Source organism: Trachemys scripta, chromosome 9, assembly GCF_013100865.1.
Source record: "Trachemys scripta elegans isolate TJP31775 chromosome 9, CAS_Tse_1.0, whole genome shotgun sequence".
Classification (NCBI taxonomy): Eukaryota; Metazoa; Chordata; order Testudines; family Emydidae; genus Trachemys; species Trachemys scripta.
Window position 1 is genome coordinate 48,009,503 of NC_048306.1, and position 27,608 is coordinate 48,037,110.

Genomic DNA, 27,608 nt, shown 5'->3' on the forward strand with positions numbered 1-27,608 from the left:
CCCTAAGCTCCTCATTAAAGATTGAGGCAAAGTAGGTGTTTAGATATTGGGCCATGCCTAGATTATCCTTAACCTCCACTCCATCCTCAGTGTTTAGCGGTCCCACTTCTTTCTTTTTCTTCTTCTTACTTATATGGCTATAGAACTTTTACTATTGGTTGTAATTCCCTTTGCAAGGTCCAACTCTACATGGCTTTTGGCCTTTCTCACTTTATCCCTACATGTTCTGACCTCAAGTGCCGATCACTCCCATCTTCCACTCCTTGTAGGCTGCTTTTCCTTAATCACCTCTCTGAGATGCTTGCTCATCCAGCTTGGTCTACAACTCCTGCCTATGAATTTTTTCCCCTTTCTTGGGATGCAGGCTTCTGATAGTTTCTGCAACTTTGACTTGAAGTAATTCTAGGCCTCCTCTACCTTTAGATCCCCAAGTTCTTCAGTCCAATCCACTTCCCTAACTAATTTCCTTAATTTTTTAAAGTTAGCCCTTTTGAAATCAAAAACTCTAGTCACAGATCTATTTTTCTTTATCCTTCCATTTAGTTTAAACCGAATTAGCTCATGATCACTTGAACCAAGGTTGTCCTCTACAACCATTTCTTCTATGAAGTCCTAACTACTCACCAAAACCACATCTAAAATAGTATCCCTTCTTGTTGGTTCAGCAACTACTTGGTGAAGGAATCCATCAGCTATCGCATCTAAGAAAATCTGAGCCCTATTATTATTATTACTAGCACTTGTTCTCCAGTCTATATCTGGGAAGTTAAAGTCTCCCATAATCACAACTCCCATTTAAAAGGTTTCTATCCATATCCAAATCAGATCCCGGTGGTCTATAGCACACCCCAAGCACTATCTCAGGGGAGGCGCTAGTAGCTTTCTTCCCCAATGTGATTTTTGCCCAGACAGACTCTCTTATCCATTCCATTCCTTATTTCTTTACAGTCTACCTCATCATTGATAGAAATAAAGGCAAAGGTGGTGGAGTAGCATTGTATGTCTTTCCTAAACAACACATACCCTTCAATACCTGTGCTCCAGTCATGACTACTATTCCATCATGTTTCTGTTATCGCTATAACATCCGGTTTCCACTTCCTGCACCAGTAACTCTAGTTCCTCCATCTTGTTACCTAGGCTCCTCGCATTGGTGTACAAACATCTTAATTCTTGCTATTTGGCTTTGCTCACATTCTTTATCCGATTAGGCCCAGACATTCTACCCCCAGTATCACCTATTAGAATGGTATCTACACTACCCTTCCTCCGTATGTCCATTCTCCTACCCACGGCTGTATCCTTTCTTACATTGTTTTCTTCCCTCTCAATGTTAAAATCTGGCGTGGAGATTACCTGGACATCTCCTAACCATCTCCCCCCAATTCCTAGTTTAAAGCTCTCTTAATCAGTTGTACCAGCCTCCATCCTAGAAATCTATTTCCCTCCCTACTAAGGTGAAGTCCATCCCAAGAGAACAGTCCTTTGTCCATGAATGCCTCCCAGTGGCGATACATCCCAAAGCCCTTTTTATAGCACCACTGCCTGAGCCATCTATTGATCATCATAATCTTGTCACACCTTTGTTACCCTTCTCTAGGAAGAGGCAGAATCCCACTGAAGATCACCTGAGCCTCGATTTCCTTAAGCATCTTCCCCAGCCTGGCATAGTCTCCCTTGATACGTTCCAGTGAGAATCTAGCCGTATCATTCGTTCCCACATGAAGGACAATCAGTGGATTCTTTCCCATTCCTGTTAGGATCCTCTTCAGCCTCAGGTCATAGAATATCAGGGTTGGCAGGGACCTCAGCAGGTCATCTAGTCCAACCCCCTGCTCAAAGCAGGACCAATTCCCAACTAAATCATCCCAGCCAGGGTTTTGTCAAGCCAGGCCTTAAAAACCTCCAAGGAAGGAGATTCCACCACCTCCCTAGGTAACGCATTCCAGTGCTTCACCCCCCTCCTAGTGAAATAGTGTTTCCTAATATCCAACCTAGACTTCCCCCACTGCAACTTGAGACCATTGCTCCTTGTTCTGGTCATCTGCCACCACTGAGAACACCAAGCTCCATCCTCTTTGGAACCCCCCTTCAGGTAGTTGAAAGCAGCTATCAAATCCCCCCCTCATTCTTCTGGAGAATGAACAATCCCAGTTCCCTCAGCCTCTCCTCATAAGTCATGTGCTCCAGGCCCCTTATCACGTTTGTTGCCCTCCGCTGGACTCTTTCCAATTTTTCCACATCCTTCTTGTAGTTTGGGGCCCAAAACTGGACACAGTATTCCAGATGAGGCCTCACCAATGCTGAATAGAGGGGAATGATCACATTCCTCGATCTGCTGGCAATGCCCCTACCTATACAGCCCAAAATGCTGTTAGCCTTCTTGGCAACAAGAGCACACTGTTGACTCATATCCAGCTTCTCGTCCACTGTGACCCCTAGGTCCTTTTCTGCAGAACTGCTAGCTAGCCATTTGGTCCCTAGTCTGTAGCAGTGCATAGAATTCTTCCATCCTAAGTGCAGGACTCTGCACTTGTCCTTGTTGAACCTCATCAGGTTTTTTTTGTCCCAATTCTCTAATTTGTCTAGGTCTGTATCCAATCCCTACCCTCTAGTGTATCTACCATGCCTCCCAGTTTAGTGTCATCTGCAAACTTGCGGAGAGTGCAGTCCACACCATCCTCCAGATCATTAATAAAGATATTAAACAAAACCGGCCCCAGGACCGACCCTTGGGGCACTCCGCTTGAAACCGGCTGACAACTAGACATGGAGCCATTGATCACTACCCATTGAGCCAGACGATCTAGCCAGCTTTCTATCCACCTTACAGTCCATTCATCCAGCCCATACTACTTTAACTTGGCGGCAAGAATACTGTGGGAGACCATATCAAAAGCTTTGCTAAAGTCAAGGAATAACATCCACTGCTTTCCCCTCATCCACAGAGCCAGTTATCTCATCATAGAAGGCAATTAGGTTAGTCAGGCATGACTTCCCCTTGGTGAATCCATGCTGACTATTCCTGATCACTTTCCTCTCCTCTGTTTCATAATTCATTTCTTGAGAACCTGCTCCATGACTTTTCCAGGGACTGAGGTGAGGCTGACTGGCCTGTAGTTTCCCAGATCTTCCTTCTTCCCTTTTTTAAAGATGGGCACTACATTAGCCTTTTTCCAGTCATCCAGGACCTCCCCTGATCGCCATGAGTTTTCAAAGAGTCCACATCCCATATCTTAGCACCCGGCAGACAGCACACCCTTCTGTTCTCTGGATCAGCTCTGGTTACAGGCCTGTGTATTCTTCTCAGTAAGGAGTCTCCAATCACGTAGACCTGCCTTTTCCTGGTGACGGTGCAATTCTCTGGTCTATCCTCTGTTCCCTCTGGCTTCAAGTCCTCTCGATTCCTATTCACCCTTGCAATCCTCTGCAACCCATCCCGTAACCTTTCCTTTTCCTTTCTGTGTAAAAGGCTAGCGCCCTCCTGATGTCCAGAGAATGTAATCTATGGTCCTCATCTGATTTATGAGGTTTTGGAAAGAAGACTGGTAAGTATATGTCTTGGTTGGTATGAAACTATAAAACTACTTTGGGCAGGATAGCTTAGTGCTGCCACAGCGGGACCTTGTAGAATACCATATAGGGAGATTCTGAGATAAGCACCCTAATCTCAGAGACCCTACAGGCTGACATTATTGCCACCAGGAGAATTGCAGGGTGTAGCCCAGAGATATACTGAGCACCCAATGGTCTGAAGTTACTTGCGACGATGCTGACTGGAAGCGACATAGGCAGTTGAGGAAGGAGTAGGAAAGTGGATCCTGAGAACTAACTGCAGTGTCATCCTTGAGTGAACCCTCAAAATGAGTGCTTATGGCCCCCCCCCAGTGTTTTGCTGGGCCAGGCTGAGTGGGCGAATGGGAGGTGGAGGGGAGATGATGACTGAACCCTCTGTCTCTGTTCTGAGCCTTGCCGGGGAGGCCAAGGCGTAGGAGGTGATTGGAATTGCTTTCTCGCCGTTTGCTAGGCCTGCATACGCTACAGAGTGGCTTGAGAATCCTCGAGTCCACGCAGCCTCGCATCCGTTGGCTCTGAAAAGAGCCCATTGCCTTCGAAGGGAAGGTCCTGGATAGAGGACTGCATCTCCTAGGACAGACCCAAGGATTGAAGCCAGGAATTGGCTGCAACCCAGGCCATCTGGAGAGAACCCCTCGCCACTGCGGTACCTTCCTCCAGGATGGTAGCAAACTCCTGAGGCAGGGAGTCAGAACTTCTTGAGGGAATCCCACAAGTTAAAATTGTATCTCCCCAACAAAGACTGGTGGTTTGATACTCTGAACTGAAAGCTGGCCATAGAATAAAAATTTTTCTTCTGGAAAGGTCCAGCCTTCAGGCATCTTTGTTTTTCTATGTGGAACTCACTTGCCCTTGCCTGTCCCTTTCATTGGCCGCAGATATGATTAGTGTCCCTGGGGGTGGATGGGTATACAAATATTTGAACATATTAGCAGGGATACAATATTTATTTTCTGCCCACTTGGAGATGGGCAGGATAAAAGACGGGATTTGCCACAGGGCCTTGGCTATCTTCAAAATCCTCTTATGTACCAGCAGTATGACCCGTGATGGGGCTGCTTCTGTTAGAATCTTGAACAAGTTGCCTGACTGCTCCGCCAGTTCCTCCACTTCCAAGCCCAAGTTCGAAGCCACCCTTCTAAGCAGGGCTTTGGGCTCTTTAAAGTCCTCGTGGGGACTGACATGCAAGGGCCATGCTACTGCCTCATCTGACGATGACTGCACCACTGAGGGAAGGCCTGGGGCATTATCCCCTGTAGGGGATGGCTCCCTTGGAGTGGGCACCTGCTTCTCTACCCCAGCATTGGAGTCCGCACCGCACACTGCGTCTGGTACAGTCGTTGCAGGGGGTTGCTTCTCTGAAGCAGCAAAGGAGGAATGGTACCCCATGCATTCCAATAGGACTGGCCACTGACACTGGTAACATGCCGGCACTGTGGGAGCAGAGATGGACTCCGGTGCCCACAAGATTTGCTGCTGCCACGGCGAGGGGCTAAAGTCTCACTCTGACCTAGATGAGTCCCCTTCCAGTGACCAAGGCAGGACTGTAGATGCTCGCATCTGGTAGCTGACCATAGGCACCAGGGAATGGTGTCTCAAGTAAGGTGATCAGTCCCTCTCCAAGGACTGGTGCCGGGAGCATGGAGACCAGTGCCAGGAAGGTGAGATGTCCCGTACCAGCAGAGATCTGCACCGGGACATCGGCTAGTGAAAGGACGATTGGTGCTGGGTGTACAGAGACCGATGCCTCACTGCAGGTCTTCTGCGCCGGTGGAGACCAGGACCACGGTGAGGGCAACCTGGGCCATCTGATCGGAGATCTAGGTTGCCGAGTCAGGGGACTCAGTAGTGGAACCTTGCCTCTGCTCCGGGGAGGGACGGTGTTCAACTGCCCTCTGAGGTGGTCTCATAGCTGGCTTGCCCTGAGAGCTGGCTTGCCCGTAGCCACCTCCAATGCGCCGGAAGGACTCTCTGGTCCCTAGCTGCCTGGAGGGCCTCAGACGTTGAAGGTACAACCAGGTGCTAGGGTCCCTACTGCTCCCAGGAGTGGGATCTCTGGGTGGGGGGGGCCCGAGGGGCTCCAGCCTGAGAGGTACCCCCTTGAGGCTCCGGAGTGGGCAGACAGCCCTGTCCCTCCTTGCTTGATGCTGGGAAGCCTCGCTTTTTCAGGTGCTTCTTGGACACCGGCAAAGGGGAGCGGTGCCGGGCAGAACGCTCTTCACCGATGCCAAGGTGCTAGGCGTAGAGTTGGAGCAGGAAGGCTCCAACGCCGGACGAAGTGCAGCCTCCATAAGAAGGACCCTTAGATGAATTTCCCCGCTTCTTTTGAGTTCTGGGTCAAAAGTTCTTGCAAATTTGATAGTTGTTCTTTACGTGCGACTCTCCCAAGCACTTTAGGCAGCGGCTATGAGGGTCGCTAACACGCACAGGCCTATTGCAGGCTGAACAAGGCTTGAAACCCTGGGACAGAACAAGGAGTAATGGTCTCAAGTTGCAGTGGGGGAGGTTTAGGTTGTATATTAGGAAAAACTTTCACTAGGAGGGTAGTGAAGCACTGGAATGGGTTACCTAGGGAGGTGGTGGAATCGTTTTTTAAGGTCAGGCTTGTCAAAGCCCTGGCTGGGATGATTTAGTTGGGGATTGGTCCTGCTTTGAGCAGGGGGGCTGGACTAGATGACCTCCTGAGGTCCCTTCCAACCCTGATATTCTATGATTCTATGACCGGCCAGGGCAAAATCCCTGCTGAGACTAATTTACTAAAACTAACCCTTACAACTTAACACCTAATTACTAACTACTGTAAACTACGTACAAAGAGAACAGACAATAAGTGCTGGGGAAAACCATTATCCACTTGCAAGGCAAGGGGAAGTTGCTCCGACCAACTGTCAGGGGTGGTAAGAAGGAACTGAGGTCGTAAGGCGGCGATTCCACATATACCAGCACATGAGTGTGGCACTCCAGAGGGCACTACAGCTGGCCCTACAGATACAACTAAGGCAAAAAATTCCAGTATCTGTGCACATGGGCATGCACACACCTAGCATGGAATCGACACGAGCAAGCTCTCAAAGAAGAACAGGCATTGCTCCCTAAAGGTCCCACAATGAACAGTGAGATGACTCTCCTGTTCACATCCTGGCCATGTGGAGTCCATGGCACAGGAACAGTCTCTAGGAAGAGGAACCTCTGGAGGTGCAATAGCAGAAGCAGCACTCACCTTCTCATTGTTGCCAGCTGCCCAGGGGGCATCTCTCACCACAAATCCCTTGGATGGGGCCTTGGACTCCTCATGCGCGGAGGGTTTCATGTACACCTGCATAGCCTCATTGTCCACCACATCAGCCAGCTGCAGACAGAGGGCAGCACAGGGAGAGAGGTTCTCTTTGTATAGTGATGTTTCTTGTGTTCCCTACTTGGTCAATGGAGTCTCCCCTCCCCCACAGCGTCAAACAGCGTTTGCTGCCAGTAGCAGCCTAAGACTAGCTTGTTGCACTCTTCAGACAGGCAGATGACAGCCATCGGACCGGCTGCTCTTTTCACTCATTTACCCCCTCTCCCCCCACTTCAGTGGCACGGGGCTGTGGCCACATAGGCTGCCTTGACACTGCTTCACGAGCCAACACCTCCTCGGGGCTCTAACTTCTAGGGACAGTTGCACAGAACAGCTGAAACTGCCATGAGCACAGTGCGAGAGAGACGGATGAAAGGAGGAAAACGCTAACTTCCTCTGCCCACAAGCCGCAGGAGCCAGACATTCAGTGATCATTATCATGCAGCAGTATGCCCCTATTAGAGATGCCCCGTAAGTGTCCACAGCTGCTCGCTGAGCTCCCTGCGCACACACACACACACACAGCAGGGACTTTTACTCTCCACTAACAAGGAAGTTAACTGGGCTGTTTATGCTACAGACCAGAGCCATTTTTCTGGCCTTCACGTCCCTGCCTCCTCCACTACTCACATATTCCTCCTCCAAGTTCAGGATATGATCTATTGCTTCCTCCACGTTATCAGGGAGCCCGGTCACAGTCACACAGTTGGGGTCAGACGCGCCGCTCTGGGGGAAGCGGATATCCACCTGGAATGCAAGGCACAGCAGAGGGTTTTAGATGTGCACCAGCCCCTCTCAGCTGGCTCATCATTCTGGAGGTCCATGGCTAGGCTGCAGTGATGACCCCACAGGCGCCCACAGTCAGAGGGCTCGTTTGCACTGGACCATACCAAGCCCTGGTGGGGAGTGTCTGGTTTCCAATACAAGGGAGTGCTGAGCTGGAGCCCATACACAGCAGGAAGCCTCATTCCCAGCAGAATGGAGTCCATTCAGCTTGGGAGCAGGGGGATCTGACCCTTCTCCAGTCACTGCTGCCATTCACTCAGCACCTCACAGCTTTGTAGTGTTGTGCAACCCAGAGCCCAGCAGGGCTGAGCTACCCTACCACCAGCACCTGTCCCGGGCAGAGTACCCACTTCTGCAGAGCACTTCGATCTCTGGCAGCCAGAATGCTGGCAATCCCTCCCACTGACTTTACAACCTGCCATGCTTTACCAGTCGCTATAATGGTGGGAGTTCTAGCCACTACATCCTCAGCTATCACTTCCTCTGTCAAACCACTGCTAGTGCCACCTCGCGACACTGGACTGCTGGCAAAAACCAGAGCATTCTAGTGAGCTTCCAGGAGTTGCCAGCAGCTCTCAGCTTGTTTTAGACACTCTAAAGCCCCAGGGACAGAGTGGTGCTCAAGATGCCACAATTTCCTCTTCAAAGAGCTTTCCAGCCTTCCCAATTTCCAAGAGACAGAAGGGAAGTGCAGGTCTGAGCTCCCCCCAGGGCTATCAGTGGGTTGTTCATGGCAAAGCTAAAAGACAAAGGCAGTGTCAATGATGTTCATTATTTCACTGCTAATCATTTTAAGAGACAGACACCACTAAGGCCTTTCTTCCAAGAGCCCAAACAATCTTAATCCAGCCTGAGACAGGTGTGTGGCCTGTTGCTTTGGGCACTGCTGGAAGGTAATCCAATATTACAGTGAAGCTGTCCAGAACAGAAGTGTCTCCCACGCACTGCGAGGGACCCAAAAACCCAAGCTGCCCCCTACTCAGCTTCCCCTGGTCACAAATAGCTTCCATAAAGCAGCTGTGTTTTCAATAGAAAAATCTGAACCCACATCTTTAACACTTTCAGTAAGGGCACCACAAATACTGAATCCAACAGCAAATTTAATACAGAGCATATGGGACTTTGGATTTTTGTTTATCAAAAGCTGCCGGATTCCCTAGTGGTCTCGCAGAGCTGAGTACCCAGGGCCCTGGGAATGTCAAACGCCCATCAGAGAGGTGCCTAAATGATAGCACAGGTTCTTCATGGGCTCCAAGCAGGGGTACCAGGAGGCCATGGCCCCATCAATTTTAAAAGCCAGAAGAGTGAGCGTGGTGGGGGAGAAAGAGGAGTGAGAGCAGGGGGCGGGGCCTCAGGGGAAGAGAGTGAGAGATCAGGGCCTCGGGGATAAGAGGCAGGCCTCAGTTCGGGCACCATTGTGTCCCCCTGACACTTTTAGGAAGCTTCTGCCACCCTGGCTCCATAATCAGTGACAGGGCAGCAGATAAAGCCAATCCCTCTTACTGGGAGGAGCCATTCAGCTCAGGTCTGAAAGTGTGAAATGATCAGACCACTGTGATTGTGATGGACAGGTGCCACTGGCAGAGGCACCTGAAGAAGAACAGTTATGGCTTAGCCCTGGGAACAGTACAGAGGGATCACACAGAAGCAGGTCTGCCAGATTAAATCCACCCAGGCCACAGACACTCAAGGATACATCTACACTGCAACTGACCACCTGCAGCTGGCCCATGTCAGCCGACCGGGGTTCAGGCTGCAGGGCTATACAATTGCAATGCAGCTGTTTGGGCTCAGGCTGGAGCCAGGGCCCACAAACCTGAGCATCTACCCTGCAGTTAAACAGCTCTGTAGCCCCAGCCAGCTGACGGGCCAGACACAGCCTAAGGGCTCAGTGGAGTTCTCTCTCAGCCGGTGTATGGAACACTGAAGTCATGTGTCCCACCCTGGGAAGAGCTCCAGAAACCAACTGGGACTCAGACACCCTGGGTCATCATTTCCAGAGATCCCATTTTGCTCAAGTTGGGGGGAGGACACGGAAGGGAGGAGCGCAGGCTGCTTCAACCCATTCCCAGTTGTGGTGTCCAATCAACTCTGCTGCCTGGAGTGTATGAAGGAGCCACAGGTCCATCTACGCCCTGGCATGCAGCCCTGGCTCAGATTAGAGTAAGCACAGGAAGAGAGCAAGGCCTCTGCAGCTAGACAGACTGGGGCCTCGCCTACCATCACCTGACTCCTGTGTGCAGCCATCTCCGTCTCAGTCAAGCCCACAGAGAGATTCCCTGTAACATCAGCACTATCATCCCTCCAGCCTTCGCAGCCCAGGTCAGGATTTGTGCAGAGGGCAGAAAGCATGGGTATTAAGAGCCCCAAAGTCCTGGATTTGTAATAGTTCAAGTTACCCCAACCATTGTACAGCAGCCTCTGCAATGGATCCAGCATACTCTCTGTGCCCACCTTGAACTCATCCATGATTTTGCGGATAGCTTTGCCCCGTGCTCCAATGATGCGGGCATGAACACGATGGTCCAGCATCACATCCTCAGAGACCATCTGCTCCAGCTCACCCACAATCTTCATGATGGCGTCTCGGGCTGCCTCGGTGTTCTTTTCATAGCCAGTTATGGTGATCTGATCCTGGGACTAGGAAAGCAGGTTGGGAGGAAGTTAGAATGGACCTCCTGGACCATGGACCAAACCCAGCCTGGACCTCTTGGGGAGAAGTCTGAGTGGAAGGCAATACTACAGGAGCCTCTGGGCTGGAAACCAAGTATAGTGTCAGACTGGCCTGCCTGGGACAGGCATGGGATTTTTTTTTTTCTTTAATCAGCATTTTGCAGTGAGCAGCTGCATGTCATGTGTGCTCTACTCAGAGCCTCTATTGTGCCCCAGAAGGCTTCATCCCCCTCCAGTCCTCACCTGGTTTTCGTCATCCTTATCCGGAAACTGGATGTTGACCTCATGCTCCGTGCGGATCTGGGTGATCACTGCCCCCTTCCTTCCAATAATTTTAGGGTGGTATTTGGGGTCCACAGTGACAGTCAGCTTGAAGCTTCGCAAGGCCTGTAATGAGAAGGGAGACCCTCTCGAGCGCTATAGCAGAGTATACATCAAGGTTTGACCAATTAAATCCATTCCTGTCTATGTCAAACTTCTACCTCCATCTCTCAAGTATCCCATCTGTAAGGGGACACCATACATTTAGGCAGATTCTGGGGGTGTTTTTTGCTTTCCTCTGACATGCCCCAGGTTGTCCTACAGTGGCTGCTCTGGGTGGCACTACCTAAACATATCTGCATGATTGCAGAGCCAAAGTAGCTGTGTGCACGTCTGCCACTGGCCTGTGCTTCTGCTGAGCCTCTGCTCATTTACCCATAGGTCCCTGCTCATGACAGCTCCTCATTGTTCTGTCCTGCGTACTGTAGAGAGGGAACACTACAGAGCAGAGGAGCCAGGGAGGATGACTAAAACTACCACACTTCACATGAAGGTAGAGAATGGGACTCAGAAGCATTCCTCACAGAGTGATGATTAAAAGCTAATGGGTCAAATCCTGGTTCCACTGAAGCCGATAGCAAAACTCCTCAGATTACTTCAATTGGCCAAGATTTCACCCATTGTCTACACTGCAGATTCCACTTCCAGATCAGATGGAGGAGTGCTGAGACAAGCCACTGGCCAAACCAGTTACTGTATGCCTGGTTTCACTGCAGAAAGATTGCCCCATTTCAAATGCCACGCCTATTTGTTTAAACTAGGATAAAAAACTGGACAGCCCGATCACTACCTTTTCATCAGCTCACACTGCTCAGCTGGGCTATTTAGAATCCACTTGATCTTTTTAATTAAAGTTACATTTGAGTAACACACAAAGTGGAGTGTCCTCTTACCATCAGGTTAGTAGCTAACGGGGCCGTAACTGCCCTGGTTACAGTGCAACAACTTGGGTTATGGGAGCTTGTAACTCAGCCTTCAAGTTCACTTGAAGCAGAAGCAAACAAACCTTTGTAACTCTAAATTCTTTATCTTAGGCCAAGGAAGCTGCCTCCAATAGTGCTGCAGAGCCCAATCCGTACGAGATTCCACTTCTCTGCCAGCTAGGTGAAAGTTGTTCTGGAGGCCACAGATCATTTTCACCTTACTGCCCAGGTTCAGAGGGCGGCGCCCAGCTGTCAGCAGCAGCGGGGGAGGGGGGGGGTCTGAAAGGCTTCATCTCATGCACCTACCCTAAAAGCTCAGATGTCAGGGCCAAATACACACTATTTACAAGGGTGCATTCTGCCTCTATACATCCTCTGATATCACAGACTCTTTTACACAAGGCTAGAGAACACTTGGGGTGGGGGTTGAGGGGCTGGTTCTGCTAGGAGTAAGAGGGACAAGGGAGCAGGCTGTGGCACTAGGGCTTACCCGATCTTCTTGCTCAGCCTGCAGTTCCTTCACTCGCTCCAGCAGCCCGGCCTTCGCGCGGTCCAAGTTCGCAGCAAGCCCAGTGATACTGATGACATCAGACCGAAGCTCCGGGGCAGGGACTTGGATGTTCACCTAAATGACAAACACCTGTGGTCACTTTGGGCCAATGGACCCACACTTCAGCCAGTCCACACGCCACCTCTTCACTGCTGGGGGAAGAACCTGAGGTTGCAGCATCACTGCCACGGCCACCACCACCAAAGCAAACTTAATTCATCACTGTGTAACTAGTTCTTGACTGTGCAACTGGTATGTGGTAGCTCTTGCACAAAACTAGGGAGGTTTGGGAAAGGGAAAGGCTTGAGCAGCACAGCCCTGTGGCTACCAGTACACATAGGAATGGCCAGTCTGGGTCAAGACGCAAGTCAATCTAGTCCAGTATCCCGTCTGACAGTGGTTAGTACCAGTTGCTTCAGAAGAGCCCTGCAATAGGCAGATGTGGAATAACCTGCCTCCAGGGCATCAGCCAGGAGGCTGCAGAAATCAAACACTGGTGCCAGTCTATTCCAGGTGAATTCTAACTGCATCTCATGGACTTTAATGCCAGAAGGGACCATCATGATCATCTAGTCGGACCTCCTGCACATTGCAGGCCACGGAACCTCACCCAACCACTCCTGTAATCAGGGTGGATTTGATTTAAAATCAAATTGATTTAAATCACGGTTTAAAGTCACTAGTCAGGAAGACTAATCATGGATTTCTACATAAAAGTGCATTCTTGTTGGTTGTTATAACCTTAATACATATTCTTCACAACTCAGAGATAGATGTAGGTTTCATTTTTAGAAGGTACACACTATACATTTAAGTGATTTATTTTTAAAAAATGTTCAGATTAGTTTTACAGCTATATCAGAAAATGAATGATTGTTTGGTTATTCCAGTTACCAAAAGGTAACTGAAGCAGATATTTATGAAGTCATTGGGAGGTGAACTATCGACAATTCAACAGGTTAATCGTTAATATTTGGAGGATTTTTTTGCCATGCTGTATTAGGAGGAGAAAAATCAGACAGACATTTAAATTATTTTATTTAATTAAAACAACGTTATATATTCTGGATCTTTTTCTTCAACAGCAAACATAATATTTTAACAAAACAAGCATATGCATTTTTGAATTTAGTTAAACATTCAAGCTTTTTAACATCAGGTCTGTTTTTGTTAAAATTGTTTTTAACTAAAATAGTTAAATGAAATGTTTTTTAAAAGAAAACAAAAAAAAAGTTAAATCAACTGTCAGCCAGCTCAACATGAGAAACTTAAAATATCGGCTTCTGCAGCTAACTCAGTCGTCTTCACTTTCATTTTCCTGTTTGTTCATAATCTGGAAAAGAAAAGACTAGCTTTCCTGCTTTTTCAGGTCCCAAATGATTTCTCAATTTGGAATGAATTAGTCCAAAGGAAGAAAATATTCTTTCTACACCAGAAGAAGAAGCTACTGCTGTTAAAAGTGAGATCACTTCAGTCTCTGAATCCAAGTGCTTAAGTCACTGGTGTGACTCTTTAAATCATCAGCAAACATATTTCTTGAATGGTTCACCCTTAGCTCTGAAGTTTATTATAGTTGGCATTATGGAGAGATGTTTGCTGGATGTCCATGTTATAGCCAACTCCTCTTCTCCAGCAGTTAAGGTTTGACCCAGGTACTGAGTATTGAGAATATTTGCAAGAAAATGAGCTGGAGATGGTCCTTGTCCCATTCATTTTTTTAATGCTTGTAATTTAACTCTATCATTGCAGATTTCTCTTTTTAAGATCTCACTCAGTTCCTTCCACATTTCAACAGCGTCAGCAATAGAACAGATATTTCCCTGCATTTTGTTCAAGGCTACGGAAATAGGCTTCAGGGTACTCAGCATCTCTTCAACATTTCTCTTAAGCCCAATGTTGAGAACTTTAGCTGTGACAGTGCCATCTATTTTTTTTCACAATTTTGTTCAGTCATCAGATTAGGCCAGTTCTTGATATAATGCTCAAAACAGTCCACTACTGTGTTCCATTGTATGTCTTGTGGGAGAGGTAGCTTGGTTCCTCCCACTTTTTTCAGAGTAGCTGCTGCAAAGTGGTTGTTACAGAAGTATTTTGCGATTTTCAACAACATTAGCCTTTATTTCTGGAACACTGAAGTCTTTGGCTAGGAAGTGCATCAAATGAGCACTGCAACCGTATGTTTATTAGTTTGGGACTCTCTCCACTCTTAAATTTCTTCTCATCTTGGATACATTTGCAGCATTATTTGTGACCAAGCTGCATACTAGACATTTGATTTTTTCCCCCTAGTTTGTGACCGCTTTCACTGCTACTTCTTGTAAGTATTCTGCTGTTTGTGCATTTCTTGATATATCAATTGTTTCTGAAAGGAAGACATTCCCTTCTTCTGTTGTCCCACAAGCACGTACAACAGGATCATTGTGGACATTGCTCCATCCATCAAGACTCAGGTTAATAGTTTCACCCTCTAGACCTTTTGCACACTGCTCAATTTCTCTTTCATACTCTTTATCCAGCAATTTGTCTGTGATGTCTGCTTTGTTGGATGGACTGTATCCGGTCCTAATGACTGAACCATGTTAATGAAGTGTGGGTTCTCAATCATATGGAAAGGAGAGTTTGTTGCCTAAACAAACCGGGCAATTTTCTCATCTATTACCTCTTTTTGTAATCTGCTGGTTCTTAACACAAACTTATCTATGGTTGTTTCTGGACGATGGAGATTCCCCCCGCCTTTTTTGCTACAGGTGATAGCCACAGTGTATGTGACATACATGATGTGACTGAAACACTATCATTGGCAGATAACTCTGAAACTATAGAAAATGATGGTGATCTTGAAGGTGGATAGTCTTCAGAATCCTGTATGTTGAGGATGGATTCTCCTAAACAAAATAAGTCAATGAAGTTATTATTTATTATTAATTATTATTACCACCACCACCACCACCACACTGCTCATTTAGTATTACTCATTGCATTCACCATTCACTCAGTACTACTTTAAGGTGAAATTGTAAAAGGAAGATCTGCCTATTTCAGCTATTTTTTTAATCACAACTGCATCTAAAATGATAGTACCATAAAGTAACAACTATATTTTTTGCTCAAACATGAGAATTCAAGAATAGTCCAGAAGGAAGACAGGCAATCCTAAAGAAAGAAGTATGAAATAAAAAGTTGACCAACCTGAAGATCCTGCATGTTCAGACATGTTTCTTTCATCCTCTTCAATGCAACTTCCTCCTGAGAAGGAATACTTCTCGTGATGTTGTTTCATTCGAGCAACCAGGCCTTGCATTTCTTTGCTGCACTGTCTGCATTTTGCACACATGCCTGTCTTACCCACAGGTAGAGGAACTTCATTAAAATATTCTCAAACTGGGTCTCTTTTACGGCCTGCTGCCATTATAGGTTTTCCCTTCTAGTGAGAGAATGGTATGATAGATCTCAAATCAATGAAGGCTACACTCAGAAAGACCTCAAGACTTCTGGAATATGCTGCTCAAACAGTTTCACTTTTGTTTCTACTGCCCGTCCCTCCCTTCTCACATTGATCTCCAGACTTCTTCTCTTTATGTCCAGATCTATTCCGCCCCCAACAATCTTCTATTCATTGAACTTTTCGAAACTTTGCACTTTTAGAGAGGTAAGGGATTGACTGTGTATACAAATTTGCAGAGGGACAATAGGGTTGAGGTCTGTTATTTCTCACCTCTATATTATTTATTTATTTAAAAAACATTTTTGCTGTTAACAAGCATGTTATCTCTGGAGAGACAAATCCACAGTTTGAGAAGTGCAAAACTAAGCATCTCTCATGGTATCTTCCAGACTGAGCACTGAGTCCCATTGGGTAGATAGAAAAAGATTAACCTAAATAATCTATACAGAAGCCTCTGGAACCCCATAAGATTGGGTCCCTAAGCTGTGAACTATTGGAACTCATTTACAAAACTTTTATTATACATTACATGAATATATTGTCATACTATAGAATTAGAATTTATAATCCCTATTCCATGATCTCTTTGAACTATAATGTATCTTAATTAAAACTATCAGTTTTTTCCCCTCAAAAAGCATAAAAAAACCCAAAACAGATTTAAATAAAAAAACAAAAACAAAAAACAGATTTTGATTTAAAAAACAAAATCATTGATTTTTATCCACCCTGCCTCTGGCTGAGTTACTGAATTCCTCAAATCATGGTTTAAAGCAGGGGTGGGCAAACTTTTTGGCCCGAGGGCCACATGGGAGTTGCAAAACTGTACGGAGGGCCAGGGAGGGAAGGCTGTGCCTCCTCAAACAGCCTGGCCCCTCCCCCCTCCCCCTTCCCACTCCCTGACTAACCCCCTCAGAACCCCCGACCCATCCAACCCCCCCCCCTGCTCCTTGTCCCCTAACCACCCCCTCCGGGACCCCCCACCCCACATCTAACCCCCCCCTGCTCCCAGTCCCCTGACTGCTCCGACACCTGACCGGCCCCCCAGACTCCCATGCTTATGCAACCCCCGTTCCCCGTCCCAACTGCCCCCCCCCCCAACCTCCGCCCCATCCAACTGCCTCCTGCTCCCTGACTGCCCTCTGGGACTGCCCCAGCCCCCTTACCATGCCGCTCAGAGCAGCATGTCTGGCAGCTGCGCCGCCCAGCCAAAGCTAGACATGCTGCCGCTCCACAGCACTGTCCATGCGGTGGCATGGCTGCAGGGGCAGAGGGAACAGCAGGGGAGGGGCTGGGGGCTAGCCTTCCTGGCCGGGAGCTCAAGGGACTGGCAGGGCAAGACCATCCCGGAGGACAGATGTGGCCCGCTTGCCGTAGTTTAAACTAGAGATGGGCAAAGACTTCAAGTTACAGAGAATCCACCATTTACACTAGTTTAAATCTGCAAGTGACCCATGCCCCAAGGCTACAGAGGAAGGCAAAAAACAAACACAAACAGGGTCTCTGCCAATCTGACCTGGGGGGGAAATTCCATCTGGACCCCAAATATAGCCATCAGTGAGACTCTGAGAATGTGGGAAAGACCCACCAGGCAGATACTTGAGAAAGAATTCTCTGTAGTAACTCAGAGCCCTCCCCATCTAGTGACCCGTTTCTGGCCACTGGGGATTTTTGCTACTAGCAGTCTCTGATGGGATTTCATACAATGACATATGGCCTATCTCTAGGGTCCTACTAAATTCATGGTCCATTTTGGTCAATTTCAGTGTCATTGGATTTGAAATAAATCATAAATTTCATTATTCCAACTATTTAACATTTCATAGGGGTGTAATTATAGGGTCCTGACCTAAAAAGGAGTTGGGAGGGTGCCTCACAAGGTTATTGTGTGGGGATTGCGATACTGCTACCGTTACTTCTGCACTACTTCTGGCGGTGGCACTGCCTTCAGAGCTCGGCAGCTGGAGAGCAGCGGTTGCTGGCCGGGAGCCCAGCTCTGAAGGCAGTGCTGCCACCAGCAGCAGCGCAGAAAGATGGCATAGTATGGCCAGGTTGGTCTGGCATGATCTACCTTTTGTAAATCCATGTTATATTTTATCCCAATCACCATTCACCTGTATGTCCTAAACTACTTTCTCTTTCAAAATTTGTCACAGAAAGATGGTGACATTTCGGAGTGATTCAGTTCAGAACTTCAGTGCATAGCCCATTCCTCCCACTCCTGGGGGAAAGGGAGGAGGGATCAAATACTAGACTCGTGTTCTTATTGCAGCTTCCTAGTGGCTGAATCAAACAAACACTTGTTGTCCAGTACCTGCCATACCAGTGGCACACTAGTGACTGCTGGGGCCATGGATTTGGCCATATTCCTGGCACTCCCAAAAGGCCGCATTCACAGCAACAGGATCTCTGGGATCCAGGAAAAGGAGGGAGACAAAACCCAGCTTACTTCAAACTCGTCCATCATTTTGCGGATTCCACTTCCTTTCTGACCAATGATGTAACGGTGAAGGTCAAAGGGCACTTCCACCTCAGTGGTGACAGGAACCAGAGCCTATATGGGGGGGAAGAAGAGCATAGAGTTTATGCAGCAGAAACACTCTGCAGAGTTAAGGGGCAAGTTTCATAGAATCATAGAATATCAGGGTTGGAAGGGATATCAGGAGGTCATCTTGTCCAAACCCCTGCTCAAAGTAGGGCCAATCCCCAACTAAATCATCCCAGCCAGGGCTTTGTCAAGCCTGACCGTAACAACCTCTAAGGAAGGAGATTCCACCACCTCCCTAGGTAACCCATTCTAGTGCTTCACCACCCTCCTAGTGAAAAAACGGTTACTTACCTTCTGTAACTGTTGTTCTTCGAGATGTGGTGTTCACGTCCATTACACATTAGGTGTGCACGCGCACCGCGTGCATGGACGTCAGAAACTTTTTCCCTCAGCAGCTCCCGTCGGGCCAGCAGGGCCCCCCTCTTCCCGCCAGAGCGGCGCCCCCCTCTAGGGTATATATATCCCTGCAGGCCCAACCCTCCCTCGGTTCCTTCTTGCCGGTGACTCCGACAGAGGTGAAGGAGGGTGGGGAGTGTAATGGACGTGAACACCACATTTCGAAGAACAACAGTTACAGAAGGTAAGTAACCGTTTTTTCTTCTTCGAGTGATTGTTCACGTCCATTACACATTAGGTGACTCACAAGCTTACCATTGGAGGAGGGTAGGAGTCAAGGAACAAATCGATTGAAGCACAGTCCTGCCGACCACCGCGTCCTCCCTGGTCTGATGATGGATCGCGTAGTGGGCTGTGAACGTATGCACCGACGACCAGGTAGCCGCCTTACAGATTTCCTGGAGTGGAAACTGCACCAAGAAAGCCGCCGAGGACGCTTGGGCCCTAGTCGAGTGAGCCCGGATCTCCGGGGCTGGTACATTGGCGAGCTCATAGCATGTGCGTATGCAAAGCACAATCCAAGCTGACAAGCATTGCGTCGATAGGCTGGCCTCTCGTTCGCTCCGCAATGGCAATAAACAGTTGAGTTGATTTGCGGAATGGCCTGGTCTGCTCTAGATAAAATGCCAAGGCCCTACGGACATCGAGGGTATGCAGGCTGCGGTGGCTTGGGTCCGTATGGGGCTTAGGGAAGAACACCGGTAGACAAATGTCTTGGCCCATGTGAAAATGCGTGACCACCTTTGGAAGGAATTTAGGGTGTGGCCTCAGTTGTACCTTATCCTTATGAAAAACTGTATAAGGAGGTTCCGAGTGAGGGCTCTCAATTCCGATACCCTCCTGGCCGATGTGATGGCCACGAGAAACGTTACCTTCCATGAGAGATGCATGAGAGAGCAAGAGGCTAAGGGTTCAAAGGGTGGCCCCATGGAGTTTAGTTAGGACCAGGTTGAGATTCCATGCAGGGACCGGCAGGTGCGAATAGGGAAACACCCTTTCCAGTTCCTTTTAGGAATCGGGCTACTGTGGGGTTGGAGAACACCGAAACTCCCAACTCCCCAGGATGGAACGCCGATATGGCAGCCAGATGCACTTTAATTGAGGCGGGGGCAAGCGCTTGACGTTTGAGGTCCAGCAAGTAGTCCAGAATTGACGGGACCGAGGCCCGCAGAGGCTCACACCAGTGGGAGAACCTCCTCCATTTGGCAAGGTAGGTCGCTCTTGTAGAGGACTTCCTACTACCAAGGAGAATTTGCTGGACCTGGTGAGAGCACCTGTGCTCCGTATCGTTTAGCCAGAGAGATACCACGCCGTGAGATGTAGCGACGGTAGGTTCGGGTGGAGTAGGCGACCTCGGTCCTGTGTGATGAGGTCACGATGGAGGGGGAGGGCAATCGGGGCGGTTATGGACAGTTCCAGCAGGGTCATGAACCAATGCTGGCATAGCCATGCCGGGGCAATGAGGATGACTGCCGCCTTGTCCCTGCGGGTCTTGAGGAGGACCTTGTGGATGAGCAGGAATGGAGGGAAGGCATACCTCAGGCTCCTGCCCCACGGAATCGCGAAGGCATCTGCCAGCGAGCCCGGGCTGAGGTTCTGGTAAGAACAAAACTGAGGGCATTGGCTGTTGTCCTTGGTGGCGAAGAGATCCACCAGGGGAAACCCCCACCTCTGGAAGATCGAATGCAGAACGTCCCGTCTCAATGCCCATTCGTGCATGTGGTAGGACCGGCTGAGGTGGTCTGCTAACCCGTTTTGGACCCCTGGGAGATATGTTGCGATTAGGTGGACTGAATGGGCTATACAGAAGTCCCATAGGCGGAGCACCTCGCGACAGAGGGGAGAGGATCGGGACCCGCCCTGCTTGTTTATGTAGAACATGGCGGTAGTGTTGTCCGTCAGAACTGACAAGCTGTGGCCTTCTATGGTGGTGTGAAAGGTCTGACAGGCGAGGTGAACCGCCCTTAGCTCCTTCAGATTGATGTGAAACAACTTTTCTTCCCTGGACCATAAGTCCTGGGTCCACAGGTCCCCCAGGTGCGCCCCACAACCCAGGCCCGACGCATCTGTTACTAACGTCAGAGTGGGTTGCGGGGCAGCGAAGGGGACCCCCTCACAAACCTGCTGCTGATCAAGCCACCAGCGGAAGGAGTTCAACACCTGAGCCGGGATTGTCACCACCAGGTCTAAAGGGTCTCTGTTGGGGTGATACGTTTGGGCCAGCCACAACTGTAATGGCCTGAGTCTTAGGCGGGCATGTCTGACTACATGTGTGCAGGCCACCATATGCCCTAAGAGTTGCATGCAGCACCTGGCTGTAGTCGTGGGAAATTGGACGGAGCCTATGACCCTTTGAATGGCCAAGAACCGTGACACCGGAAGACTTGCCCGTGCCACCACCGAGTCCAGGACTGCTCCTATGAAGTCCAGTCTCTGCGTGGGGATCAGTGAGGATTTGGGCACATTGACCAGTAGGCCGAGCTTGCAGAACACCTGTAGAGCCAGCGTCATGTGGGAGCAGACCTCAGCCTCCGACCTGCCCGCGAGGAGCCAGTCGTCCAAGTACGGGTACACGCGCATCCGTCTCTTCCGAAGAAAAGCTGCCACCACGGACATGCATTTTGTGAACACCCATGGGGCCGTTGCCAGGCCGAAGGGCAGGACCGTAAATTGAAAATGGCGCTGGTTGATGGTGAAGCGCAGGAACCGCCAGTGGGCCGGGTGGATGGCGATGTGAAAATACGCATCTTTCATATCGAGGGCAGCGTACCAATCCCCCGGATCCAGGGATGGGATAATAGGTCCAAGTGAGACCATACGGAAACGTGTTTTGATCAGAAATTTGTTTAGTCCGCGTAGGTCCAAAATGGGACGGAGGCCCCCTTTTGCTTTGGGAATCAGGAAATACCTGGGAGTAGAATCCTTTCCCCCTTAGGTCCGGGGGGACCTCTTCCACTGCTCCTACTGCGAGGAGGGTCCGCACCTCCTGCATGAGGAGTTGCTCGTGAGAGGGGTCCCTGAAGAGGGACTGGGAAGGGGGATGGGAGGGAGGGGGCGAGGAGAACTGAAGGGTATAGCCCACCTCCACCGTGCACAGGACCCAGCGGTCCGAAGTATATGTGACCAAGCACGGTAAAAACGGGACAGGCGGTCCCTGAAACATAGGAGGTGGATCCGGAATAGTGTGGTACGCCGTCCTTGATCGCAGCTTCAAAACCCTGGTTTATTTCCTGGCTGCGGCTTGCCTTGGCCATGATTTTGGCCCTGGTTAGGCGTATTGTTACGTCTCCGCCTGTTATCCCTGCTGCGTCTGCGGTACGGTTCCTGTCGAGGAGGAGGGTGGTACTGCCTCTGTGGTGGCTGGGGCTTGAAGGGTTTCCTCTGTGTCACCGGGGTATGCATTCCCAACCAGTTGAGGGTCGCTCGAGAGTCTGAGGCTATGTAGTCTGGCATCCGTCTGGTCTGAAGACAAGCCTGACCCCTCGAACGGAAGGTCTTGAAGGGTGCTTTGCACCTCTGGTGGAAGGCCAGAAGCCTGTAACCATGCCGGGCATCTCACTACTACCCCCGACGCGATTGTCCTAGCAGTTGCGTCTGCAGAGTCAAGGGAGGCCTGTAGGGAGGTTTTAGCTACCACCTTCCCTTCGTCCACTAGAGCCGTAAACTCAGGTTGCGAGTCCTAAGGCAGGGATTCCTTAAACTTGGAGACTAATGCCCAAGAATTAAAGTTGTGTCTGTTCAGAATCGCTTGTGATTAGTGATCCTCAACTGGAGGCCCCTGGACGAGTAGACTTTTCTCCCAAATAAGTCCAAGTGTTTCGCCTCCTTGGCCTTGGGGATTGGGGCTTGCTGGCCATGACACTCACGTTCGTTGACCGCAGAGACGACTAGCGAACAGGGAGTTGGGTGAGAGAAGAGGAAGTCAAACCCTTTAGATGGGGTGAAGTATTTCCTCTCCACGCCTTTCGCAGTTGGTGCACTGGAGGCCGGTGTTTGCCATACTGTTTAGTTGGACTGGACCGTTTTTATGATCGGGAGCGCAATCCTGTTGGGGGCCTCCGGACTTAAGATGTCGACCATGGGGTCCTCCTGCTCTACTGTCTCCTCCGCCTGCAAGCCCAGATTGAGGGCTACCCGGCGGAGCAGTTCCTGGTGAGCCCGATGATCAATCGGAGGAGGGCGAGACACTGTTGTGCCCGCCACGGCTTCGTCTGGAGAGGAGGAAGAGGTCAGGGCCTTTTGCGCATCTTCGTCTTCCTGCAACTGCTCACCGATCGGGCGCTCCTCTGGGGCCCGTCCCATGACATGAGTCTGAGACGGTACCGGGCTCGGTGCCAAGTCTGCCTCCTCTCACTCTGGTGGTCTGGAGACCGTGGCCTCCTTGCGAGAGGGTGGGCGCCACTGCGGAGAGCGGGACCGGTGTCCCGAGGGCCCAGATCTTGAGGTCCTGGACGGGGGGCCTTGCTGGTGGTAGGCCCAAGGGGTCCAGAATGGCCATTGTCCTGGCTGGCCCCATTGAGGATGCCAAGCGGCTTCGTGGTCCCTACTGGCCTGTGCCCTGTAGGCATATCCGCCGTTCTGGCCCGAGTCTGCGTCCGAAACCACGGACGGTTATCTGGAAGGCCACGGCAGTGCCGGTCTGGGGTCGGGGAGTAGTGCCTCCGTGACCGGGACCTGGAGTAGCGTCTTGCCGATCTTGATCTGGATCGGTACCAGTGACCACGGGATCGGGAACGACTATGGGTGGGCGGTCTCGGGGGTCGTGTAACTGACATGTCCCGGTGCCTATTTGAGTAGGGCTGCTGGGTCGGTGCCAGCCGCTTATTGAGGCCTGACGGCTGTGGAGCTCTCTGCATGGAGGGAAGCCGGGAGTCCACCAAGGTGGAGCTCGACTGGGACCAGTGCCTTGAACAGTGCCGAAATGGCGACCATGATGGGCGCACCATTGCGGCTTGCCTCTGGATGGCAGTCTCGGCGGAACGTCTTTAGCTTGGATGGGGCCCTCAGAGGAAAATTCAACGAGGTCCTTTGCTGCCTCAAATGTGTCCGGGGTGGAGGGCTGCTCCAAAAGCTCCTCCAGCCCTTCCTCCCCACTCGACGCGCCTATCCCGGGGCTCAACGGGCCTTTCGGCGCCAGAGCCACTGACACCGGGACCTGTGCCAGGCCCGCAACAGCCTTAGATGCACTCGAGGTCTTCGTGGGTGCTGCCCTCTTATGTGGGGAGCGTCTTCGGGCCTTAGGTTGGCCCTTCGATTTTGTCGGCGAAGACGACCGATGCCGGAGGTGTTCTCGCTGATTCGGTGCCGTGAGCTTAGGGTGCCCCGCCGGATCACGGACCAATGCCGGGGCACTCCGCACCGAGGCTGATGGTGCCGTTGAAGTGGAGGGCTGTAACGCCATCTCCATGAGCAGCTGCTTAAGGCGAAGGTCTCTCTTTCTTAGTCCTGGGCTTGAAAGCCTTATAGATCTTGCAGCGCTCTTTTTGGTGTGCTTCCCCCAGGCAACAGAGACACGAGTCGTGTGGATCGCTTAATGGCATAGGCTTACGGCATGTGGCACAAGCCTTGGGTGTGCGGCATGCCCCGCCGCCCAGGGACGGTGCCGGGGTTGACCAAACACCTAATACATGAAGTTTGAGTATTTCTAAAGAACTGTTAACTGCTAAGCTTAACACTAGCTAATAAAGAACTAACACCTGTAAAGATAACACTAACGACTATGCTAAGGGACGCTCTCAAAGGAGAGACAGAGTTGTTCCAACGCCTCCTTGGACGGTAAGAAGGAAATGAGGGAGGGTCGGGCCTGCAGGGATATATATATACACCCTAGAGTGGGGCGTCGCTCTGGTGGGAAGCGGAGGGCCCTGCCGGCTCGACGGGAGCCGCTGAGGGAAAAAGTTTCCGACGTCCGTGCACGCGGCGCGCGCACACCTAATGTGTAATGGACGTGAACAATCACTTGAAGAAGAAAATTTTTTTCCTAATATCCAAGGTCAGTTTCTCCCAAAGCCTTTTGAATGACAGCCCTGCTGTGCTTTAGATTAGCCACACCTGTCCTGAAAGGAAGAAAGATCTGGCACTTCCTCAATCCTGCAGAGTTTAATACATTTGATCAAAAGATCATTAAGCCATTCATTAGGAAAGAGACCAGGAAGTCTTCGTGGGTAGGTCAAGAAGAAAGCCTAACAGCAGCAGTGAAAGCTATGAGAATGCACTGGATACTAAAGAACCCTCAGAATTAACAATGGTGCCTCCTCTGGAGTACAGCGTCTCATTTTCATAGCCTCACCTTAAAATATAGTGGAGGCTGAAAAGGCCCAGAAAGTCATTAGATTAAGGATGGAAACACTTAGGTCTGGTCTCTATTAGAGTTAGGATAATTCAAGGCAGCTTATGTCGACCTAACTGTGGAAGTGTCTATACTTAAATTTTGCTCTCATCAATGTAATTGCCCCGCTATGCCAACTTAGCTCCAGCTCCATGAGTGTCAGAGTCAACATAGTTAGGTCAACGCAGTGTCAGTGTTGACCCTGTAGTGCTTTTGTCAACGGTTACTGGCTTTCAGGAGCAGTCCCAGAATGCCCCAAACTGACAGTACAATTGATACAAGCACTGCTAGTGAGGACACACCGCTGACACAAGAAGCAAAATGTAGACATGTAATTACTGTGGCAGCTGTATGCCAACCTAAGTTAGGTCGGCTTAATTTTGTAGTCGAGACATGGCCTTAGCGATGATGAGAACTTGCGAAGGCTGGAACTAGTCAGCCTGGAAAAGGTTTGAAGTGACTTTATTGAGGAACGATACAGAAAACACTGATTGCTCTTGTATTATGGGGGAGGGTTGAAAGGACAAGTCTTATGCATAAGCAACTCCCACTACTGCTTGGAGCCTTTAACACCTATGGGGCTAGGTCAATTCACACCCACCCTGCAAGTCATTAAATGGCAGGAAGTTTAGATGCAATAAAGATTCATAGATTCTAGGACTGGAAGGGACCTCGAGAGGTCATCGAGTCCAGTCTCCTGCCCGCATGGCAGGACCAAATACTGTCTAGACCATCCCTGATGGGCATTTATCTAACCTATTCTTAAATATCTCCAGAGATGGAGATTCCACAACCTCCCTAGGCAATTTATTCCAGTGTTTAATCACCCTGACAGTTAGGAACTTTTTCCTAATGTCCAACCTAGACCTCCCTTGCTGCAGTTTAAGCCCATTGCTTCTTGTTCTATCCTTAGAGGCTAAGGTGAACAAGTTTTCTCCCTCCTCCTCATGACACCCTTTTAAAAACCTGAAAACTGCTATCATGTCCCCTCTCAGTCTTCTCTTTTCCAAACTAAACAAACCCAATTCTTTCAGCCTTCCTTCATAGGTCATGTTCTCAAGACCTTTAATCATTCTTGTTGCTCTTCTCTGGACCCTTTCCAATTTCTTCACATCTTTCTTGAAATGCGGTGCCCAGAACTGGACAATACTCCAGCTGAGGCCTAACCAAAGCAGAGTAGAGCGGAAGAATGACTTCTTGTGTCTTGCTCACAACACACCTGTTAATACATCCCAGAATCATGTTTGCTTTTTTTGCAACAGCATCACATTGTTTACTCATATTTAGCTTGTGGTCCACTATAACTCCGAAACTCCTTTCTGCCATACTCCTTCCTAGACACCTTTCCTCTAGGCTACATAATCTACCTATGCCACGTTAGCCCCAGGAGGACATCAACTTGAGCAAGGCCACCTGGTACCAGAGCCCAGAGAATTCAAAAGAGCCTCCTGCTGCAGGGCACAAGCAGATTACAAGAGCCTGGAGAGTCCTGCTGAGACCCAGCAGCACCACATACCTGCAGCGCCTCTTTGGCTGCCTCACATTTTTCTCTGCGGCCAGAAATGATGATAATGTCGCACTTCTTTGGGGAAGTGGGATCAGTTTCCTTAGCTTCTTTTCCTTCCCCACTCTCCTCTCCATTCTCCTGCATGGCTGGTTCTGTGGCAGGGGCTGAGATCATGGAAACAAACAGAATAAGAATCTTCTCAGCGAGTACAGAATTGAGTTTCTGTAAGTGGTATTACTCCCACAGAGATCGGTACCAACCCTCCACCTTGCTCAGCAGGACCCCAAGGCACACAGGGAGGGCGACAGACATTCACCATAAAGAAAGTGAGATTTTAATAGCATTTCATTAGTACAAGAGGTTACCTATCATCAGTGCTACTATTATGCCCTGCTCTGTACATAGGAGAACAGCCTCTCTCCAGCCCAAGAAAGAATTCCTCTTATTGCCCCTTCTGCATGGCACCCCCTGCTTACCCAGCAGCAGCAGATTATTGTAATAAGCATTACACATAGTCCAGCATTGCTGTCTGAGAATCCACATTCCCAGTTGCTTTTCTTTCAGTGCACAGACCCAGAATATTTCATATTAAAAGCAGCATATTCTACATCCATCAGGACTGTTGTCTAGTTTCATGCTCTGTTCACCACCTCCAAGTGATGTCCCCCTCTCTCAGCCCTCCCTCACACCTTATTTAACATGTGCAGTTAAACTTAAGGCAGCCAGGAATCAATGAGCCTTGCTGTGTGTGGTATATACATTAGAGACCAAACTTGGCAATATGTAGTGGAGCAAACAAGCTATTCTCCTTTCACTTGGGGGAGTCGGAGAAGGGTAAGGAAAGGTGGTTTGTTTAAAAGTTCTCCATTTCCAAAAGAGTTTAAAAGGTAAAAGACTAAGTTTATAGAACCTCTACTGCTGTTTGTTGTACACCAAACAATAGCTCTCTCCTGCCATTGCAGTTAGGCTCCTTTAAGAACCAGGCCAAAAGGAGACAGAAGCAAAAGGACAGCAGTTCTAGTCCATATTGAGAACGAGATGCTGTCATGGTTGCCCGTTTTAGTATTAGGCTTGGAGGAAGGCTAAGGACTGCACAGCTCAAAGCAGCAGTGTCCACTGGCAAGGCTCCCTCCTGCCCACATCGCCCCTATGCAGGGAGGGACTTAAACTGCATGACTTGGGTTCCCTCTGAAGGAGCAGCACAACCCCCAGCCATCTGGG

At 49.5% G+C, this 27,608-nt stretch overlaps 1 protein-coding gene across 2 annotated transcripts in view; it reads right to left on the reverse strand.

Moving 5' to 3' along the window:
- The window catches only part of HDLBP (high density lipoprotein binding protein), a 91,831-nt gene that overhangs the window by 5,845 nt on the left and 58,378 nt on the right, over positions 1 to 27,608 (reverse strand). For both annotated transcript variants that reach the window (XM_034782141.1, XM_034782142.1), the window contains exons 21-27: positions 26,397 to 26,551; positions 18,058 to 18,162; positions 12,104 to 12,238; positions 10,613 to 10,756; positions 10,151 to 10,336; positions 7,541 to 7,657; positions 6,797 to 6,925 (exon numbers count right to left, since the gene is read on the reverse strand). In XM_034782141.1, the coding sequence (XP_034638032.1) occupies positions 6,797 to 6,925; positions 7,541 to 7,657; positions 10,151 to 10,336; positions 10,613 to 10,756; positions 12,104 to 12,238; positions 18,058 to 18,162; positions 26,397 to 26,551 (971 nt within the window). The remainder of the gene's footprint in view (positions 1 to 6,796; positions 6,926 to 7,540; positions 7,658 to 10,150; positions 10,337 to 10,612; positions 10,757 to 12,103; positions 12,239 to 18,057; positions 18,163 to 26,396; positions 26,552 to 27,608) is intronic.